Source organism: Alosa alosa, chromosome 6, assembly GCF_017589495.1.
Source record: "Alosa alosa isolate M-15738 ecotype Scorff River chromosome 6, AALO_Geno_1.1, whole genome shotgun sequence".
Classification (NCBI taxonomy): Eukaryota; Metazoa; Chordata; class Actinopteri; order Clupeiformes; family Clupeidae; genus Alosa; species Alosa alosa.
In genome coordinates this window covers 3,638,492-3,661,436 of record NC_063194.1, presented here as the reverse complement: position 1 = coordinate 3,661,436, position 22,945 = coordinate 3,638,492, and the positions used below count along the sequence as shown (strand labels likewise).

The 22,945-nt window shown below is 44.6% G+C and overlaps 1 protein-coding gene across 1 annotated transcript; it reads right to left on the bottom strand.

Moving 5' to 3' along the window:
• Window positions 1-9,991: 9,991 nt before the first annotated feature.
• On the bottom strand, window positions 9,992-15,812 carry LOC125296905 (peroxidasin homolog). Its single transcript, XM_048247059.1, has 5 exons — window positions 15,400-15,812; window positions 13,927-14,184; window positions 13,485-13,805; window positions 12,651-12,890; window positions 9,992-11,435 (listed from the first exon to the last, which is right to left on the bottom strand). Exons 1-5 carry the CDS (start codon window positions 15,452-15,454, stop codon window positions 11,332-11,334), a joined length of 978 nt encoding a protein of 325 aa, XP_048103016.1. The 5' UTR covers window positions 15,455-15,812; the 3' UTR covers window positions 9,992-11,331.
• Between the last annotated feature and the right edge of the window lie 7,133 nt (window positions 15,813-22,945).

Below are 22,945 nucleotides of genomic sequence, written 5' to 3'. Positions count from 1 at the left end.
CAGCAGGCGTGTTCAATACTTTTTTCCTGTGTCATTCCACTTTATTGCACATAACTCTACCTATGGACTTTAATGTTTGGATTTTTTATATGGGTGGATTATCTGAGTTAATACTAATGTCTGGTGAAATTTCATGCAAATAGCCTCATTGGAAGTATACTTACTGAAAAAAATGTTGACGTGTTCAATACTTATTTTCCCCGCTCTATGTCGGATGGGATACAGTATATGTGTTACATGTTTTATATGCTGTGTGGATGATATGTCACATGGGTGAATCGGATATATGTGTTACATGTTTTATGTGTTTATATGTGGTGCTGTGCTATGGCACATGAAAAGAAGATGTGTGGAAATGATTATCCCTATGGGTCAATAAAGACTCTATCTGTCTATCTATCTATCTACCTATCTATCTATTATAAGGTTCTATCTGCGTTTTGAGTGCTCTGGGATATTGAGCTTAAGTTTTAGAATTCCATACAGAGCATTCCATAGATATAACCTTATAATTCTAAGGGGACGGTCTATCCAGGCACATCCATTAAAGTGCGTATGTCAGGTTAAAAAAAAAAATTGACAAATGAAGGGACATGAAGCAAGATAGTAGTGAGTAGTGATTTTTCTTGAAAAAACAACTTTAAATGCAATAGAACAATATTTACAGTTATTTTTATAACTGAATTTATGAACATTCCAGACACAGCGATGACCTCATAAGAGGGAGTCCAGCAAAGTTGAGCATAGGGGAGAATGGGTTTTAAGTGCGTTTTCTTTTACACTGATAAGGCCAAAAATGTTCTCTATGACATACCAGTGGTTCATAAGCATGAGCCTGACTGGCAGGGACAAAGTGAAGATGAATAGGCTACAAAATTTAGGTAAATCATGGCCATCCAATCATCAGTGAGAAATTGATTGGGGGTGTGAGTAGGATCGGATCACTATTAGTATGTATCATGGCTTCAAAATGACAGTTGTGTCATTTGCCATAACATAGGCTTTCATATACAACAAGTTAAGTAGAAACAGTAAGCAAATTAATAGTCTGTCTATAGCTAACATTAGTTGATAAGCAGATGTATATAAAGAGCAAATGTGTGGTAGCACATATACACTGATGGTTTTATAGTCAGGTCTCTAAAGAAAAGCATACATGCCCATGGTTGGCTGAACACAGACTAATGAGTTGCTTACTGATTCTACTTAGTTTAGGCTATATAATGGCCTATGTAATGGCAAGTGACACAACTGGCATTTTCAAGCATTGCTACTTACCCATATCCTCTTCATCACATTTTAAGATCAATAATGGTTGCCAGTAAAGAAAAAAGGTATCAGGATATTTTTATGTCAGGCAGGTAGTAGACTCTAGCATGACATACTGGAATTAGGTCATGTTTTTGGCCTCATCAGTGTAAAAAAACTACTTTATGATCCCTCATCCCATGTGTTTTAATTGACCAACTTTACTGGACTCCCTCTTATGAGGACATCATTGTGTCTGGAATGTTTCCTGGAATGTTCATAAATTCAGATCTGTTTCGACCTCACTCTGACCGTCACTACGGTCTAAAAAAGGAATGATCACCTTCGTTCTGCCTATCACCGAGACCATATGTCAACAAAGTCATGCCCATGACCTCCGGAAGCAGAACGACTCGAGCTTGCTCCCGGTTCAGTCTCTCACCTTGATCGCCTCATCTGAGACCTGTGATATGCGGAGTAATGCATTCTTTCACCGCTTTCTTGCTTTGACTGTGTTTGTTAGTCTGCATGTGGCAGCAACCTGTGTTTTTTTCAGGAAACTTCGTTTAACTTTGTTTAACTTTGTTTAACTTGTTGACGCCTTTCCTGAGTTCACCCCATACCGCACGGCGGAGGGGCTAGTGTTATTTTCCTTTTGTGTGTGCCAGGTTTTCCGGTTGTTGTTTGTTAACCACTGTGTACCTTATCTGGCTGTTCATGGCTAGTTGGCTTGGTGTGAGCCTGCTGGAAGGCTTTGCACAACCAGCGTGGGCCACCGTTATTATTTCGCTTCGCTTTACTGCTCTGGCAGCCGGAACCTGTGGGGGCCTGATCACAGAGAGATGTGCTCGGCTGCTTAGGCCTAATGTTACCTGTGTGCTTTTGTTAGCTTTGTTGTTGTGTGCTAGGCTACTTGCAAAAGGTAAGTTTAGCTGTTTGTGTCTGCTAGGTGCAGTCTTGCACCGAGGTGCTGGCTGCTGTGTGTCTTTTCTCCAGTTGTGTGAACTGGGTGACGCCGGCGCTGGCATGCGTCACAAGACTGGTGGTCGCTTTCTTTGTGTATCTGTTGTAAAATCTCCGGTCGCTGCTGTCCGGAGCTAGCTGGGCCAGTGTGAGCCTGCTTGCTTGTCCCGCATCGCTGTTTCAGGCCACCCAGGTACTGTATTACACCACTGCTGTATCTCTTCACGGCTGCTGCTTGCAGACCCAGTGCGTTGTACGGCCAAGGTAAGTGCCTTATTGTATTGTATTGTGTTGTATTGCATTGTGTTTTTCTGTGGTAGGCAATGGCGCACACTACTGCAGAGTCTGTAGGGGCCACCATGGCCCCAATGACGGGCATAGAGAGTGTCCCGCTTGCCTTGGGGCCGCCCCACCTCCTGGAGGATGTCAACAGCCCCCTGCAGCGCAGCCTGTGACCTTCCTAGGGGAGGAACGGCTCCGGGCTGACCAGGCATGTGGCCACGGGCGCGGACGGGACAGGCGGCGCTCACCCGACCCACCATCCCACTCTCATAGGCATGGCCGTAAGCATACGACAAGTGTAAACGGCAACATGAGTCCCCTTCCAGGCATGATCAGGTGGAGGTCCCTGACCTGCTAAGTGCTCGGCCCAGCTGCCGCGGACTGAGGGTAATGGCACGGAGTCGCTTCAGATTCTCTCAGCTCTCCAGGCTCTGGCTAGGAGGATGGACAGGCTGGAGGGTCTCCAGGGCACGCCATCCCTTCTCTGTCCCCTGGCCAGGAAGGTCTCTCCCATCCAGGCCTGAGAGCCATGGTGGGATGTTGATCTGGGTGATGTGGATGTGCTGTCGCCCATGCCCCTCGCTCTAACGATCGATGACGTAAGCGGGACGGCCTCCTGGATGAGCTACATTCAGACATGGTGCAGCCAACTGATGAATCCACGGTGCCAGGGAGGTCCCCGCTTGGCTCCCTTGATGTCACGGGTGTTGAGTGCCTCCAAGATCCTGGGTCTTCAGGCCCCTATGCCAGACATGGCTTCCCTTGGGGGGCGCCTGGGAAGGCGCCTCGCGACAGCAGCCCACCACCCTGTATACCAAGGGCAGTGGATTACACGGAAGGTGCTGCAGATGGCATGGGGCAAGTGGCCACAGCCTAATTCAATCCAGGTTGCCGTAGCTGGCAAAGGCTGCCTATCCGCCGACTCAGGGCTAGGGGATATGCCACCGGGTCGAGCAGTCCATCACCGCCTGACTTCCTGGGGCCTGCCAATGCATCTCCCAATCCACGCTTGCCAAGGTAAGGAGGTGCCAAGACGGACCGCCTCATCAGTCACTGCTTTGACGATCAGCACTGGCAGCCCGTGTATGGGCAACGCCCCTGGCCATCACTCTGGCGGCTCTGCTAAAAAACGATGAGCCCGGAGGACCATGATGCAAGGGCCCTGGTGGATGCAAAGACTGTCAGCCCACCCCCCAGCTGACGTGATGTGGGGAGTGCTATGGCCTCTGGGCGGTGCTGTGCCGTGAGACAGGTGTGGCTTGCCCAAACTCTCTCCCTGATGCCATCAGGACAGACCTGTTAGGTCTCTCCGCGGTGCCTGGGCATGTGTTCCATCCAGACTCCCAGGGGTGCTGGACAGAGTGGAACAGGCTGGCGCTTCTAGAGAAACTGGTCAGCGTAGGTGCCACAGGCGGGTCTGCCCCACAGGGCAGCATCAGGTGGGTATGGCTGTGGCAGCCCGCCCAACACCAGGTAAGGTATCAACTATGCTGCCCCACGGGACCGGGCGCGGGCACCAGACCAGAGCTCAGCCCCAACTCCCTGGCCCAGAGGACAGCAAAGACCTCGACGGGGCGCAGGCAGAGGTGCAGGCCGCGGTGGCGGTCCTGCCTAGGGATCCGGGGCTGCCCGTCGATTGCCCTTCCCAGCTGTCCAGGACCTCCTGGGAAGGGATTGTGCCAGACTCTTGGGTTGTGGCTACGGTGACTCACGGTTACCGCCACAGTTTCACGGGCGCCCCCACGCTTTCAGGGGTCAAGATGACGTCTGTGAAAGACCCCTTTAAATTCCGTGCTTGTCAAGGAGGTCCAGGAGTTGCTTCTGAAAGGGGCCATCTCAGAAGTACCCGCTGCACGCGACGCACACTGGGTTTTATTCCAAATATTTTATTGTGCCCAAAAAAGACGGAGGTTACCGGCCGGTCCTCGACCTCAGGCCCTTGAACCAGTACCTCAAGGTGCTGCCATTCAAAATGGTCCACGTTGGAATAGTGATTCGCTCCATCCAGGAAGGGGAGTGGTTTACGCCTCTGGATCTAAAAGACGTGTACTTCCACGGCCCCTATCTGCCCAGCACACAGGTCCTTCCTCCGTCTTCCAAGGCAGGGTGTTCCAGTTTCAGGTCCTCCCATTTGGCCTTTCACTGGCCCCCAGAATTTTACTCGCTGGTGGTGGCAGCCAGCCCCCCCCCTGCAGGTCCAGGGCCTAAAGATCCTACCGTACCTGGACGACTGGCTAATTTGTGCCCCGCCTCAGGGGCAGGTGGTGGTGCACCACACCAACACGGTTCCTGACCCATATCCAGGCCCCTGGGTTTCACGGTCAACTGAAAAAGAGCAACTTGCAGCCCCGCCAGCAGGCGGATTTCTTTTGGTGTCCTCCCTCAACTCGGTCAGCATGATGGCGCCTCTCAATCCACGGAGGGCAGACAGCTTGACCGAGGCTCTGACAGGCTTTCGGCTGGGCAGACTGGTCACCGCCCACAAAGTCCAGAGGCTGTTGGGCTTAATGACGCTGCAGCTGGCGGGTCCACTGCCATTGGGCCTGCTGAAGGCACGCCCCCTGCAGTGTTGGTTCAATGCCTTCAGCTCCACCCGAGAGGCGACAGGCATGTGAAGTTGCGAGTCTCCTGCTTGCATCCGAGCCCCAAGGCCCTTGGACGGACAGGAGGTTCTTACTCCAGGGTGTTCCACTGGGGGCCTTCCTCACAAGAGGCAAGTCATCTCGACAGACGCTTCTCTGACAGGCTGGGGAGCTGTCTGGGAAGGGCTGTCAGCGGGGCGGTGGCCTCCCTCCTAGACGTCAGAGCACATCAACGCCCCTCGAGCTGAAGGCCATCCATCTCGCCCTGCAGAGGTTCCTGCCAGGGTTGCGAAGCCAACATGTTCTGGTGAGGTCAGACAGCACCTCGGCGGTGTATCATGTCAATCACCAAGGCGGCACGAGGTCCTGGCGGTGCCTCCAGGTGGCGGAAGAGTTGCTGTCATGGCCTGGATGCTCTGTCACAAGACTGGCCGACAGGCTTGTTGTACGCTTTTCCTCCATCCCCTCTTGTACCTCAGGTCCTGCGGAGGATCAGGGAGGGCCAACACACAGTTCTGCTGGTTGCTCCACGGTGGCCAGCGAGGCCTTGGTTTCCAGACCTTCTCCGGCTCCTGCGGGGTCAGCCATGGCAGTTACCCTGCCGGGCGGATCTTCTGTCACAAGCAGACGGGCAGATCTGGCATCCGAACCCAGGTGCCCTGCGCCTGTGGGTTTGGCCCCTGCAGAGTCAGTCATTGAACAGCTAGCTGAGCCTGTGCAGGAGACTCTGAACAACACCAGAGCTCCTTCTACTAGAGCTTGCTATGCACTCAGGTGGAGGATCTTTTCAGATTGGTGTGCCAGCTTGGGTCTTGAGCCAGCAGTTTGCCCTGTGCCACAAGTTTTGCGCTTCTTGCAGTCCTATTTGATCAAGGCAAGGCGGTCAGTACTGTGAAGGTTTATGCCTCGCCATTTCAGCCTTTCACCAGGGTGCGGATAACAGGCCCTTGGGTAGGCATCCACTGATTGGTCGGTTTTAAAAGGGGCCCCCGGTTAAGCGCCCAGTTAGCACTTTGGGCACCAAACTGGGATTTGCCCACCGTTTTAATGTCTCTTACTGAAGGCCCGTATGAGCCCATTTTAGATGCAGATCTGCAATCTTTGTCTCTGAAAACTAGCTTTCTCCTGGCTCTTTGTTCGGCCAGGCGCGTTGGGGAGATGTGCGCCCTCTCCGTCAGCGAAGACTGCCTGAGGTGGCAGGCAGGGGGCACTGGCGTGTCACTTTGGCCTAATCCAGCCTTCCTGCCTAAGGTTCTAAGTCAGCAGTCTATCAACCAGGTTCTGGAGCTGACCCAATTCCAGCCGTCTGCTGCCTCACAGTGCCCAGTCAGGGCTTTGAGAGCTTATCTGGCCCGTACGCAGTCGTTGAGGAGGGGAACACACTCAACTTTTGTCTGTTATGGGCAGCGAAGCAGGGACTACCGCTTCCAAACAGCGGCTGTCGCGATTGGCTGGTTGAGGTTATTTCCCATGCCTACCAGGCTCTGGGAATGCCGGTCCCTTCGAGTAACGAGGGCTCACTCCACCAGGAGTATGGCTACGCCTTGGGCTGCCCTTAAGGGGTACCAGTAAAGCGATATCTGTGCAGCGGCTTCATGGGCGACTTTGCACTTTTACCAGGTTTTATAGGGTGGGCGCCACTCGCCCAGCTCCGGTGGCGACGCTGCCCTCATGTCCGTGACCGGCGAGGTTTTAATGGTTAGCTTAGAGCTCCTCGCGACTTTTTGGTATGTGTCATCCCTTTTTAGACCGCAGTGACGGTCAGAGTGAGGTCGAAACAGATCGTAAGTTACGCATGTAACTATGGATCTGTGAGACCGAGGGATGACCGTCACTATCCTTGTCGCCGGACCATCATGAGGCTCAAGGTAGGAGACTGAACGGGAGCAATCTCCGCTATTTACAAGCTCGAGTCGATCTGCTTCCGGAGGTCATGGGCATGACTTTGTTGACATATGGTCTCGGTGATGGGCAGAACGAAGGTGATCATTCCTTTTTTAGACCGTAGTGACGGTCATCCCTCGGTCTCACAGATCCATAGTTACATGCGTAACTTATGTTATTCATAGGTGCCATCTACGTCACTATCAAATAGAACGCCGCCATATTTACGACCGATCTCGCCCAGTATGGCCGCCCACACTGCACATTTGAATGTGTGTGAGAGAGATATGTTGAGAAATTTTAAATTTTAGGCTCCAATCCTTATTTGTTACCCCCAGATTTATTTTGTCCCTTATGATCTGCCCCAGGCTTGCCCAATTGGCTTTCCGCGATCCATACAACCCCTCCCCGTACAGTGGAAGGCATTGAAGAGTATAGGAGAGCTGGGACGATTGAAACATTCCAGTTTTCTCCGAGTGTAGGCTAATGATGATAGACAAACGTCCTTCGGTCAAAACATAGAGCATGTTAACATCCTTCTATCAGCCAAATATCTTCCTGCTATGTCATTGTATCACGGAGTTACAGGCGATAAACGAGTTTTGATGCGCAAAAGTAAACTTCATTAGAGGTTATTTTTTGATTGTTAGCCTAATGAGTATTTTCATTTAAAGGTTCGACTTCATGCTTATTAAGTAGACCATTTAGTTCTCCACAATCTCAGACTTTCATATCGCATAATTGTTTACATGGAAAGCAAAACAAGCTAGGCCTAATGATAGGCTATGTCTGTGTCGGGACGATTGAAACAAGCTTCAATCGTCCCGGCCAGGCTGTAACTCCATGTATTTTAATTAAATGCACAAATATCTGTGTTTAAACAATCATTTATGGAGGTGAGACATGGAAAAACAGTTTTAGGAAGATGAAAATGCATTTGGGCCCACCAGGGGGGTCGAGTTTTCCCATGTTATCCATGCGCTGATGGCCGGTGGGTCGTTAAGCCTAGGCCTATTTGGATGTGCCGTGGCCACCCACGTAAAAACCTAGTGAAACGACATTTCCAACAATATAAACATGATATAAATGGGAAAGCTTACCGTTCTAGCTATAAACATCGCAGAATCATCCACAGGGCATGATATTTCAAACACCGCTTCATAGGCCACACGCTTCACGATGATGGCAATGAGTTATCAGACATGCACGAAGAGGCTATAGCCCTGCAACAATCTATCTAAAATAACCCCTATTGGGAGTAGGCCTAGGCCTACCATTCATGATATGTAGGCTAGTAACATTTTGAAGTTGTGGGACGTTTTATATTATTGTAGTCTTAGGCCTATGTTCATTCGTCCCCTTATTCAACTGTCCCGAGGAGGGAGGAATGAAACGCACGTCCCACTTTTGCTGTAGGCTAATAATTCCTGAACGGTTTTGTTCAAAGATGGAAATGCATTTGTATTTGACAGAGGAAAGATAGGTTATAGTGACCAAATATTAGCTTTCAGTGTGCTACGATCGGTTTGTAGGCTAAATTACGTTAGACCTAATTAAAAAGTGTTTCAACTGCTCCCCTGCCTATCAATATGCTGTGGCTGGATGGGTCAAAAACGTGAAAGTACGGCACCTGGCCACCAAGGATTTATATTTAATCATGGGAAATGTAAGTATTATGTAAAAACAATTCAAATGTATGATTTTGGTGGTAGTTTACTCTTACTACATGTAGTGAGTTCTAAGCTAGCAAGCTAGCCTACCACTCATTTTAGTGTCATTTCGCTCACAGATAGCTGTCATTAATCTGGATAATGTCCTTTAATGTAAGATGTGTTTATACGTATTTTATACACTCCATGGTTTATACTCATTGAAAGAACATGAAGGGAAGGGAAACGAGGTGATTGTGACTTTATGGGAAGTTTGTGGTGGGTTATCAGCTGTTAGCTGTCAGACGGTCAGCTGTTGTGTGACCACTGGGCGGCTGAGCTGCCCGAATCGGTCGTAAAGATGGCGGCGTAAAGCTACAGTGACGTCATGAGACACAAACGAATAAAAATAACTGTAAATATTGTTCTATTGCATTTAAAGTTCTTTTTTCAAGAAAAATCACTACTATCTTGCTTCATGTCCCTTCATTTGTCAAAAATGTTTTTTAACCTGACATACGCACTTTAAGTCTAAAAAAATATATCATTGCTTCATTAGAAGCTATGTGTGTTTGGGCATGGAGGAGCGTGGCTTTCAGAAAGCTAAAGGTCCCTCTTAATTTACATAGCAACAGATAGCAAGGGCAAACATGTGCCTAAAGGGTGTTGTCAACCATTACTGATATTGAAACAGTCATTCTACACTCTCTCCCATCTAAACATGTAGCAATGTGCTATGGGGAGGACTTCTGAGTCAAAGTCAAAAGTTTCAAAGTAGCCTACTGATAGCCTTTTTTTATTTGACTAGCCAGTTTATGTTTGAGACAAATACGAAAAGCTAGCTTATATGGACAGGAGCATTATTCCTTTTCTGATGTCTCCTAGATCCCATGTTTGGAGAAGAGCACATGCTCGATTCTCCTAAAGGCCACTTTGAACATGTGTGAGCCCCACCAATTTTACTGCACATTAAGGTTTAAAAAAATATTATAACCTTAGAAGCAGATAATGTGAGGCTCTCACCCATAGTCACAGTTCTTCAAAGGACAGTTTCTGTCAACTGTCAGTTTCGGATGTGTGTTTGGGTATGGAGGAGAAGCATGCCTATCAGAACTTCCTAAAGGGAAAGTGAATTTACATAGCAAAAAACTACTCCTGGACAGATAGAACATGTGCCTAAAGGGTGTCAACTGTTACTGATATTGAAACATAGTTCATCTACACTTCTCTCTCCCATCTAAACATGTAGGCAATGTGCTAATGAGGAGTGAGTCATGAAAAAAAGGTTTCAAAGTACTGATGCAATACTGGTAAATCTATGACAGACATGATTAAACAAACAAACTATTTCATCCGCCAAACAAAGAGGGATGACCACAGGGAGGAATTCAAAACGATAAAATGTATTAACAAAACGGTCTCAAGGCAGAGAGATGTTGATGAACTCATTTCTCCTTAAGGCCAAGAACTTTGGCACACAAAACAAACAATGAGAGCACTTAACAAAAGCCACTGAGAATCTGAAAAGTGAAAGTGGTTAGACTGCCAAAAAAGTGTCTCTGGCATTACAAAGTGGTCAGAAGTCAGCATGAAGATTAAAGCTTTTGGAAGTCATAAATCACACATTTTACATTATAGTCCTGCTGACAAATGTATTGACCAATTGTCTATACAATTGTCTGGTATGGCTTATAGTGCACTTCCCTGAGTATAACAAATATACACAACTCTGTTAAATCTAACTGAAAGATACTGTTTCACTGTACATATCTTCGGCCAGAAAACAATCAAGTCACATTCCTTGAAACAATCTAATTCAAAGTCAGTGTCGCCATTATGAGCAAAATGATTTCCAATCAGACTAGTGACCATCTATCAATTGCCTGACAAGAGGTTTTGTGGCTACGAGTCAATAAAATCAAAATGGATTAAAACTAAATTAAGCGGCTATGGCACAGTGGTTAACATACTCAACATACTATACCTGAGGGTCACTAAATAAAATACAATGCAAATGTGAAAAGCTAAGATGGCTGCTCAAACACATGTCTAACAAGGCATTTGAGTAAGAGTGAGTTACTTTGGATAGGATACATTTTAGAAACAATAGTAACAGTATATAATTTAAGGCCATTAGCACGTACTTTAGTTAAATGCTGAAAAGGACAAGGCACAGTGTCTACTGTTAATACAACTATTCTGTACAGCATATTTGGAGGTGTTTGAAATGATAAAATAACATTTCACCGATAATTTGAATCACATCGACTGACATGAGGCTCTGAACACACAATCAACCACACAATACTTCCTATAAGCTAAAAAGTTACAAAGACAAAGAGTAGCAAAAGATAACTCAGTGCATTAATAGCATTTTTAAAGAAATAAAAAAAGCATAACAAAACACAAACAGCTGCTGATACAGGCTCGGTTTGCATTGTGCACTGCTGCAGGTAGAGGCCCAGTCTTCCTTGTACAATGCTGTGGTCCAAACCTTTACCGTCCTCATCCCCAAGCGTCAGTGCCCTTCACCCTGGCCATTGTAGTCCCCATACCACAGTCCCTCACATGCAAGACTTCCAAAAACACAGAGGGATCTAAAGCATATAAACTATACATAATATTAAAGGCAAAAAAGTAAATATATAAAATAGTGCATGCATTGCTTGTGGTGGTGGGGGAATTGTTCATGTTCTCTGGGCATCTGATGCACTGCTTGTTGATCAGATAATCGAATTGGGACCAGCTTTCCACTTCCATACTCCATATGACACTATTAGCAGCACAGCCACGACAACACCAACAATGATGATGGTCCAGAATGTACCTGTGGCAGAACGCAGAGAAGGGGAGCAGAATTATGATCACTGTGCAAAAAAGTCAAGTCAACCAATCACCACACATACAGTAAAATGCAGGAGGCAACTTAATCCAGGTTAAGTGGCAGAAATGTCATATCGATGGAAAACATTATCCATACGATCTTATGTAACAGATGCCTAACTTGAGCATATGCTTTTATTGAATTGTATTAGTTTGACACGTAAGCTTTTAGGAACATATTCTCTCATTCCAAGTCCTTTACACACTTTAGGGTTATGTGTATTCTTCCCTACATGCTCCAAGAATGCCCACAGTGCTTTTCTTCAGTATTAAGGCCACCTCGTAAAAGAGGTGTGATGTATTTTAAATTAGAACTAGATTGAGTAAAAATCGTGTTAATTCTGGCTGTTGTGAAAAGATGGAACATGGACTTTGGACTCCAGTATTAGGACTTTACAGGAAGTGAACAGAAGTATGTGACTTTTCCCACACTTGGCACCACACATAGTGGTGTCTTGTAAGGATTCTGTTCAGGTTGCACAGCACTTTTGAGTCTGATAAGAGGCACAACCACAGTCTAAACTCTGCCCCCATAGCATACAGTAGCTTTGTAGCCACCTGGCTACGCTAGGCACTAGCAGGATAACTCGAGATAGGAAGCACAGTTTCTTTTTCTTTCTTTTTTCCCTACCGACACAATAAGCACCAAAGCCATGACGTAGCGTGAAGATGAAAGAGGCGTTTAAATATACAGTACTTCTGAGCTGCTCACCTGCAAGCCAGCCTGAATTTACCCCGCCCACAATATTTGAGGGAGGGAAATTTGATCTGGATGTGTCCCGGCCTATCAAATCGTTTGGTTGGGCTTTATACAATGATGGACAGATAAGAAACAGTGAAGCAGTCCTCCATGTCACCTGATCACGCTTGAGTTGATTTTGTTTCCAACCAAATCGTTGCCGTTGGAGAAGTGAGGTGTTAAGATTCTGCTATAGGCTAGCGTCTGTGATACAAGATAACGATGACAGCGCAATAACTTTAAAAGACGAACAGAAAACAGCAACTAAAACATTTGACATTCTCAAATTCTGTGGCCAAGGTAAATTTGGGCTGGCTTCCAGGCTTGGTTGAAACGCGTCCCATTATCAAATTCAAATAGCGTGGTACCAGACTCAAATTCTGATAAGGATTCTCACCACGCCAAGCTATAAATTCTTACCTGAAGATCTGGACTGTACTTTGAAATGCTTGTTGCTACTACCAAGCTTGTTGGAGGCTGTGCATATATAGTCCCCAGCTTGTTTAACAGCAAGGACAGGCTTGTTCTCTATCTTCTCTTGTGCTCCCGACAATGTCCAGGCATAATCAGGAGGGGGGTTGCCATTGACTGTGCAGTTCAATTTGGTGTCACCCTCCAGGACTAAGACCTCAATCTCTGAATGATCGTGATCTGGGGGATCTGAGGAAAGAAGCAAAAAGGAAGTCTGAGGCATCACTAAACTGAGTCATCAGGCACAATTTCCTCTCACTGTTCTCTCATTCTAAAATAGGCATTTAAATCAGCAGTACACAGCAGAAAATGTTCAGTGATATCTGAACTCTGATAGCACCTAATAGTGCTAAATAGATATAGTCAATACAGTCCCATTCTACAGTTACTTTACATAAATTATCATTATTATACTTTACTTGTGATTCAATGTGGGTTGTACTGAAAATGGTGCAAACATGATTTTACTTTATTAGTGTATATTCCATTGCTCTTTTGATTGTAGAACTCAGTTAACTATTCAATAAGTGCAGAATTTTAGTACAGAAACAGATGCTTAAAGTCAGTCTGTCAGAACAAGTAAACAGTGTGAACACCTCATGTTTTGTCTTATTGTTATAGTATTTTGCAGTCACTTTTGTCCTAAGCGACTTACAGAAGACTTACAGTAGACTTACAGTAGAATAAGTCTTCTGTAAGTGAAGAGTATAAAATGTCTTCTCTACTGTACTGTAAAAATGCTTGACTGATGTACAACTTAGACCCGTAGGCAGTGTCTCTTACAGTGGACAGCCATGAGGACCGACTGTGACTGAATAGGAAGATCAGGTGTAAAATCCAGTCCAGCTTCACAACGATATTCTGATCCATCATCAGGTGGAGAGAAGACACTTTCTATTTTAACAGTCCTGTTCTGTGGACCTTCTTGACCCTCGTGATCTTCATGCAGAGTCGTTTCTTTCAACAGCTTCTCTCCTTTAAACCACTTCACAGTCAAGTTCTTGACAGGAGCAACATTTTTTATGTGGCAAGCAAAGCTGTACGACTTGTTTACATACTTGGGCCCAGAATCATCTTCCACTAGGGCCACACTGTCTGGCATTTCTGTAGAAAGAACAATGACAAATAAACCCTGACATTTAAACATTTATAATTTTTAAAAATAAAAAAAGATAATCAGTTATATCACACGGCTTCATTACAAGATAATTAAAAGGTGACTCACTGAAAGCCAGAACAGAAAGTTCTTTCATGCACTGTTCACCATCCTTTTTGTTAATGAAGCATTGTGGAGTCACTGTCCACTCTCTCAGCTCCTTCACCGTCCAGTTGAGCTCCGTGACTCCCCCCTCCATACCCACAGCCCCCACAGGGGACTCCCAGCCCATGCCGTCGATGGGTACGAGTGAACGACAGGTGGACGAAGCAGAACCTCCATACCTCACCACCAGAGAAGAGGGACTGATTGCAACTTGACAGCCACCTATGGGAACACAGTGGGATAATTACAGCTTCATGCAATGCATAAAAAAGGAGCCTCCATGATATAACTCTACTTCATTCTCTACCTTGAATCTGATGAAAGTAGACTTAATGTAAAAAAAAAAGAGTGTGTCTTAGAACACAAATATGAAGCTTGCTATTATACAATACATAAGAAGTGTATGATGGAACTGCTTAAATATGTTTCACTTTTTGGGATTTGAGTTAATTGGACATGTTCTATGTTGTTATTAATTATTACCAAGCCATGTGTAACCTTGTATTAGCTCATAAATGAAAAACAGTAGCTGTAAGATCAAAAACTTTACAGTACTGCACCTGGTGGCACGCGCCACTTGCCTACTGTCCTGTGCCACTTGCTTAGGGTTGCAATAGCTGGCAAGTGCTACAGGTCAGTGCCATACAGTAGCCTACAGTTTTTGCTCATACTACTGTCTCTCATGAAAAAAGTTTAATATAACATTGACTAAGCATAGCAACTCAATTCAGAAACAAATGATCAAATCTTGGTGCAGACATTAAACTAACCAAAATGTTCATGCATTCATTAATGGAATGGCTGAGCCCTTACAGTTACAATACTTTACATAATATTCATTGGTATCCTACAAAAGTTGGGGATAAACCCCTTAAGATTTTATCCTAGAATTTAGACATCTATCCATCTATCAAACTGCTAAATCTGGGATTACTTGGCTTGTATTCCTTGAAAAGCAAGGCCACACCTATGATGTAATCTGGGAAATTTGATTCCCCCCCCCCTCATCAAACGTGGGGGTGCTATTTTCCAGAAAATCTAATGTCCAAAAACAGGAGGAATTTAGCCTGCACTCAACATAGCCCCAACCTATATCCAAGTAGCAAACGACGAGCCCTGACTACAATATCTAGCCCGCAAGCATGTTGATGTATTTTTAGATATAGGGTAGGCTACAACATGAGTGCCATGGTCGAAAATATGGGCTAGGTCTGCTGCATCGACGAATCCATGACTAATTTAAAAAAGTCGTGTGGAAAAAATTGTTGCCAGTCTATAGCCTATGCGTTGATCATGAGCTAGCCTACTTATATAAATTATATGAATCCAACAATAATTGGAAAGAACAGTGAGAGACACGAATAGTAGCCTATGTTAACTCAAGCACATCACATAGGCTACAAGTGCAGAACAGCGAGAATTGACACAATTTCCTACCTGAAAAACCAAGCAACACCAGGTAAAACAGCAGTCCACAGTATAGTCGAGTCATCGTTGAGATGATTTCTTCCGCAGTTTTCGGTCGTTAGATTTATAAGAGTAGGCTAGCCTACTTAGCAGCCTTTGGTAGCAAAAATCTTTAAAATACAATTTAACAAGTCTAGGTCACCGGTTCCAGTACGTTATATCCACAGCACTGACCACTGTAAATTACAACTCCACCAGCCTACGGTAACTTTACCAATCTGATTGTGGACCGTCTTCATGTAGAGTAGACTAAATTATAGCACCGGTCGTTTGGCAGAACTAATTCCATTTCTCAGTCGATGTTCAGTAGCCGAAATGAATTGAAGATATGTTAGTCACTCATACAGCAGGAACAACCTTTGGACGAATCAGCAAGTTTGGAACTTGTTGAAGCAGGCCGGGTGGGGCGGGCCGCGGGAGTGACTATATTTTACGTCTTAGTATGGAAGCATATGGGTAGCTTTATTCAAATGAGAATGCAATCTGCAATATGCAATTCAAAAAGACATTACATTATGCAATTGACAATTCATTATGCAATTTAATATTGCAATTTGCAATAATATCCAGCAAATTGTATTTTAATCTGCAAAGTGACAATGAAATCCTAAAATCAATTCCAATAATTTTGGTTAAAAAATAGAATAAACATGGATTGAATTGCATTCCATTTTGCCATTGTACTTCAGTCTCAAAATTCAAATGGCAATTCATTTAGCATTTCAATTTTCAATATTCAGTTTCATCATTTAACTGTCAATTCGTTTTGCAATTTAATATTTAAAGTGCAATGTAGGATTGCATTTTAAAAACATATTTGGCAAAACTGTCAATGCCAGCTTGAAAAGATTTTGATTATTTTGGGCAAAACGTTTTGCCATCGTTTTGAGGCATTTTATTCAAATGGAAAAAGAAATAGCCCCTACGTGATTGCATTGCACTTTGGTCACGCTTTGTGTTGCAAAATTCAAATGACCATTCAATCTGCCAAACGCATTGCAATCTGTCAAGGCACTCGCCAAGGCGGAACTAGGCTACGCCACTTCCGTGTTAACGCCTTTACCCAGTTAGCGTTTGCAATGGAGGAGTTTGCAGTCTCTGGCCGACAGACCGGCTGTAGAGTACAGTGACAGAGGGACATTTGGCGATTTTCAAGGGGCACATTTTTTTTTGGGGGGTTGGCGGCGCAAACATATCATGTCACACAGTTGATGAATAATGTTAACCATGACCGCGAGTAGGCCTAGTGTCCGCGAGACCCAGCTGTGTTCTTACATTATTAAGGCTCTTATGTTGCTGCTGATAACTTTGCCAACCAGCGGCATCTTTAGTAGCACCCCCTCCCCCAGCAATCAGTAGCCTACAAATAAGCATCAGATACAACAATTCAGCGTAGATCGATTTGGCTAAACGCGGGGCCCGAGCGACCGCACCCCCCGGTCTGCTTATGAGGCTAGCCAGACCACGGAGGGGAGTCTCCGTTGTGTGTGTGTGTGTGTGAGAGAGAGAGAGAGAGAGCAGGGCAAGGAAAGGCTGTGTGAGTTTTAGCCTAACTAACGACAATGGACGACAGAGTGGACGATCTAGCCCTACTTGTCCTGTGAACTCCAAAGAGCTCCGTGAATAGAGGTAACCCTCTATTCCCTCCAGTGGAATCCACAGGTCTCCCCACCGGCTAGCGCCCATTAGCTGTAAGGCCTCAGAAATCTTTGAACGGACCAGGTTGACATCAAATCAGACAAGTAGGGCTAGATAACCCACTCTGTCGTCCATTTTCAGTAATCTGTCCATTGAGTCAGACTCGTTGACACGGTGGTGTTCTACATAATCAGCCAGAGACCTTAGTGCGGCTGCAAACTCCTCCATAGAGCTGGTAAGTCCCGCCCTTTCCGCTATCCCCGCTGGACCTCTAGATTGAAAAATCGTTAATGCAAGTGAATGTGAGAAAATAATTATTTTCTGGTCCCGTTTGAATTTTGCCATGACTGTGAACATATGTTGTCTGTGAATTTTTAATATAAATTTTCGTGTAAAGAATGCTACAATTGAGTGGGTAGAAGTTTGATGCGGTTAAACTTTGCGTGAGAGCACTTTGTGGACTACAACTTTCCGCTAGACGACAGATCACTAGTTTCCCATAACAACCATCAGTTGGTCGAGATGTAGAGGGTTATTAAGATCGACTTTGAACACAGTGAACCATACAACTTTACAATCACACTGTATCGTAGTGTTAATGTGTTGAGTGAAGCTAGACAGGTTTCAAATATTTTTGTTACCATGTGTGTTTATTCCTGCCATTACAAAAACTAGCATCTCAGTTAATGTTAGCGATTAGAGCTAGCTCACGTCACAGGCGACATGTAGTCTTTTTCGTTATGTCTTTTCCACAACTGATAAACTGATAAAGAATAATTATTTTCTCACATTCACTTGCATTGACGATTTTTCAATCTAGAGGTCCAGCGGAAAGGGCGGGACTTACCAGCTCTATTGCAAGCGCTAACTGGGTAAGACGTAAACACGGAAGTAACGTAGCCTAGTTCCCGCCTTGACGAGTGACTTGACAGATTGCAATGCGTTTGGCAGATTGAATGGCCATTTGAATTTTGCAACACAAAGAGCGTGACTAAAGTGCAATGCAATCACAGGGGGCGCTATTTCTTTTCCATTTGAATAAAATGCCTCAAAAACGATTGCAAAACGTTTTGCCCAAAATAATCCAAAATCTTTTCAGGCTGGCATTGACAGTTTTGCCAAATATGTTTTAAAAATGCAATCCTACATTGCACTTTAAATATTAAATTGCAAAACGAATTGACAGTTAAATGATGAAACTGAATATTGAAAATTAAAATGCAAAATGAATTGCTATTTGAATTGTGAGACTGAAGTACCATGGCAAAATGGAATGCAATTCAATTCATGTTTATTCTATTTTTTAACCAAAATTATTAGAATTGATTTTAGGATTTCATTGTCACTTTGCAGATTAATATACAATTTGTTGGATATTATTGCAAATTGCAATATTAAATTGCATAATGAATTGTCAATTGCTTAATGTAATGTCTTTTTGAATTGCATATTGCAGATTGCATTCTCATTTGAATAAAGCTACTCGTATGCTTCCATATCTTAGGGCCAACACCGTAGCCCATTTTATCTCTTTACACTGGTTCTCAAACTGGGGGCCGCGAACACTTAGCAAGTGGGGGCGTGAAGTCGCAAACATTTCTAGTGGGGCGCGCGATGTTGCACTCTCAAAATACAATTCATGGGTTTCATCAGGTCCCTTTCCACAGGTGTATAAAATCAAGCGCCTAGATTATGAATGCAGACTGCATGGTGCTTGATTAATAGGCCTACACCTGTGGAAAGGGACCTGATGAAACACATGAATAGAGGGGCTGAGGCCTCAAACAGGCCTCATCTCAAACCAATGTGATATGAACATGCAGGTCACACACTGAATGGCCCCTGCAAGACAAATTATTCGCTGTGAAGGGCCCGGCAGACACCAAAAAAGGGCCCCTCATACATGGGCCGTAGTCACCATAGACATTGAGGGTGACGTGTCCCCCCCCCAATATTCAAATATGACCAAAATGTCCCCCACAATACAGAAAAATAAAGACAGAAAAAAGCGCTAGACTAGGCCTACAGGAAACCAACACGCATTTGAAATGTAATCAAACGTAAATCACACACAAATTAGTGACCTAGTGATGGTTCCAGAGTAGCCTACACCCCTGAGTGGTTTGTCCTGGTGGTTTTCCGTTTTTCGTTAGTGGCGTGCGCTGTTAAAAGCTTACATTTACTGCACCCTGCGGTGAGGTAGGGCTGTCAACAATATCGCAAAAGCTACCAGTACAATTTTCACAAAACTTGTTAGAAAGGTGTAGCCCAAGCCTTTGCATGGAATCATTGCCTCAATATCAACAAATCAGGATATAGGCTATGAATCTGATTGAATTTAGTATTGGCCATCCCCAAAATGCACCAGAATACAGGAAATCACATCAAACAAATGAAAAAATGTCTGGGGGAGGACCCCCAAACCCCCCCTCCCACATATACGACAATAAGTGGGGGCCCCTTAATACATCTGGGCCCAGGGGCCCGAAAGTTCATAATCCGCCCATGCATATTGTAGCCTATTCTCGCAATGATAGCGAAAGTGAACAAGCCTGTGTCATTCATTTCTTTCACATGTCTTTCAACATAAATAACGCATTCATATGCTAGTAATGCCAGAAATTACCGTTTATAGGCCTCTTAGAAATGGTTGTTGCATCTTGCATACTATTTAGATGCGCACTCAATCGCGCATCCATGCAGGCAAAACGTAGGATTCAAATGTGGCAACGGCACACAAGTAGGAAAAACGTTTACAATGCACTGGCGGTGATACAGTTAATGTGAATCGCAGACAATAACCTAAGAAAGGAATTTGCACCTCCATTCACCAATTAAAGGCTGTAGTAGGCCTAGTGTTTCTACATGTTGGCACAAAACGTCATTTCTGTCAGAAGCCAGTCTATAGCCTAATGCAGGGGGTAACGTAAGTCAGACAGAACTGCATGGTTCCCTCAGACCCCACCACAGATTTGCCCCCGCCCCCCATGTTGACATCATGACTACGGCCTTGCCCTCAGATATGGCCTAGATCAAATGAAGGAGGTACCACATGAAACCATGAAATGAAAACGCACATCCTACCGAACCCGAAAATCACCATGCCAGACAAATTACTTGCTGCAAAGGGCCTGCCAGACACCCCTCAAATGCGGCCCCAATATACAATATCATACAATTGACCAAGATTAAAAAACATTTCAGGCCCCAGCCGTGGCACAACTGGCTGGGGCACCTGCACCGTACGCCGGCGACCCGGGTTTGATTCCCGCCCCGTGGTCCTTTCCGGGTCCCACCCCTGCTCTCTCTCCCACTCACTTCCTGTCACTCTCCACTGTCCTATCATTAAAGGCATAAACAAAAAAAAACATTTCAGCCCTCTTTGAGGCCCCCAGGGGCCAAATGCAGCAGTGGGGGCTCCGGCAGACATCCATATCTGCATACGAGAGGTCATCCACTGGATGCCCCTGTACTCAAATGTTGGTATCTTTTTCGTTTGATCAAAAGGCTCTGGGCTGCCAGACTACATGTGAGGAGTGGGCGCCCTATACGCATGCGCCCGTGCTTGCTGCTGAGAAGGTCTCACACACAGAAGTTGAGAAGGGAAAGGAGGAGTGGCGGCCAGGGGATTCACCTCTCTTGAGCCCGTCTTCATTGGTTACGTGTTTGAAGTTAACCTACAAAACGAATCTGCACACTTCATTTTGACAATGGTTGACTGTGTTGAGGGATAGGTGATTTGATTCTGGAGTGCCAAATAAACACAGGACAAGAAAGGGTCAAGCCATCAGTTAGGGAAAAAGAGCAAAGGAGAGGAGAAACGAGCAAAAGATGCAGCTATTGCGTCTGTTTATGAGTAGGCTAGGTCTAGTCTATTAGTAGGCCTACATGTAATTAAATATCTATCTATCATATCAATCCTTAATGAAATGTAATCTTGAAATAAAACACATAATTAAGTGACAGTGACACTAAGGCTATATCATATCGTTGTCATGTCTGTTGTTGTAATTATTTGTTGATGCCACAAACCATCAAGTATGACCATCCACACACCTTAATCCTGTGCAGAGTTTAAAGTATTGATTGTGCTGAAGGCAGAGACAGGTGTAACCTACACAAATTTAGTTCCACAGTGTTGACATTGTGAATATAAACTTCCTTTTTACAATTATTAGTCCAGTTGCTAAAGCTTTTATAGAAAATTAAAAAGGTCCAAGAATCTACTCTTATAAGGCAAACATCAACTCCTCCCCAAGAGGAAGTACAGATACATAAAGCAAGTTAGCATTGAGTATTCAACTTTGTGACACCGCCAAGTGGGCAGGTTATATGCTAGTTGAGAAAGTAAGACATTTTGCATTGAACCCAGAGGTATGTCTACTCTCTAAAATGTCTAAAACCATTAGAAATAAGAAAATAGCATTTACCCACAATCCCTAGAAGCAACCAACATGTCTCATGGCCTTATAGCACAAACTTCAACAATTCAAGTATAGTTTACTTGACTTAAATGAGCATGCTGTACTTTTCCACCTCAAAATTAACTTTTTTATAAAAGTAATTAACTGGGAACTACACATTCATTTTCTCGTATTCGAGACGTGGTTTACAAATGCCCAAAGCCGTTTATTGGGCGCTACGAATGTCTATCAAATGCGTCTGTACGTAGCTCCAAACCGCTTCGGTGTGTCGTCATCATCTTGCTGCCCCTCCGTTCTGTGATTGGTTCCTTCTTTTAGGTAAAAAATTTGGTCCATGGAATCCAGACTGCCTAGCAGCGTGAATAAAATCGCATGTCTATTGCATCATGGGGAAACCCAGGCTAACCTTTTTTACTACCTCCACAATATTTTTTACTACCAATACGACATCAAGCAGCAGCAACTATGCAGTTATGCAAAGCACAACTTACTATAAGGTATAAGTGTGACCCACCCATTTACTACCACACCCTTTTACCAGAGACTTTCTGATGAGGAGACACAGCACTCAAAAAATCCTCCATAGAAATGCATGGGGTTAGTTTGTAACACCAATATGGCCGTTGTCTACACATATCACACCCCTTCCTCGGCCAAACGTCGACATGTGAATACATTGAGCCAATCATGTGGTGTGATGTAAATACATTGACCCAATCATATGGTGTGTTGTGAAGACATCGTGCCAATCATGTGTTGTGAACTCGCCGCTGGAGCAAGATTGGTGTCGTGAAGCCTTGCTCACGCGCATTTCTGCCGAAGAGGATGCCCGATGAGTGCCCAAAAAGCGTTGCTATATGGCCGCCGAGTGGAGGGACTTGCCTAAAAGGACTTTGCTTTTACCTTTTACTACCGCGTGGACACCCTGAACCCTTGTGGGTGAAAAACATCACCAACAGAACAGCCATCGTGAGCATTTCACTGAGGTTATCAAGCAAGCACCTTCCATCATCTGTGTTTTTCGTTGAAATAGGTCCACAACACCTCCAAAAGGTTCAATAGTGGAGTCTGCCAGTCCAGAGTCAGACCCACCACCCTCATGATGGGTTGTCTACCAACAAATTCCAAAATCATTTTGTTTCACTACTACTTTCACTGTGGACGTTTATGATCCGATCAGCAACACATCCAAAAAAAACGTAGGCCTACTCAATTAGTATCTCTCGAATTTCACTTAATTTGTGACCATTTCTTTCTCTTTTTTTCATGTGGCTGTAATAGGCTACCATACTTTGTCTACTTTTGAAAGATACCATAATTTTGATAAGCAGATTTGTGATTGAGAAAGCCATGTAGATTGAGTAGGATCGTTATGAAGACAGCTGAACGCATTGAAAAAAAAAATAGTATTCCAGTGGACTCTATTTTGCTTCTCTAAAAACTAGCAATGTCCA

What these genes read in the sequence shown, in the direction of transcription:
- LOC125296905 (XM_048247059.1), bottom strand. Translation starts at nt 15,454, where the DNA reads ATGACTCGACTATACTGTGGACTGCTGTTTTACCTGGTGTTGCTTGGT. An exon ending in GGTCCTCATGGCTGTCCACT is followed by an intron (nt 12,891 to 13,484) that starts GTAAGAGACACT and finishes TTCTTTCCTCAG; the next exon opens with ATCCCCCAGATCACGATCAT. An exon ending in AGTACAGTCCAGATCTTCAG is followed by an intron (nt 11,436 to 12,650) that starts GTAAGAATTTAT and finishes GTTCTGCCACAG; the next exon opens with GTACATTCTGGACCATCATC.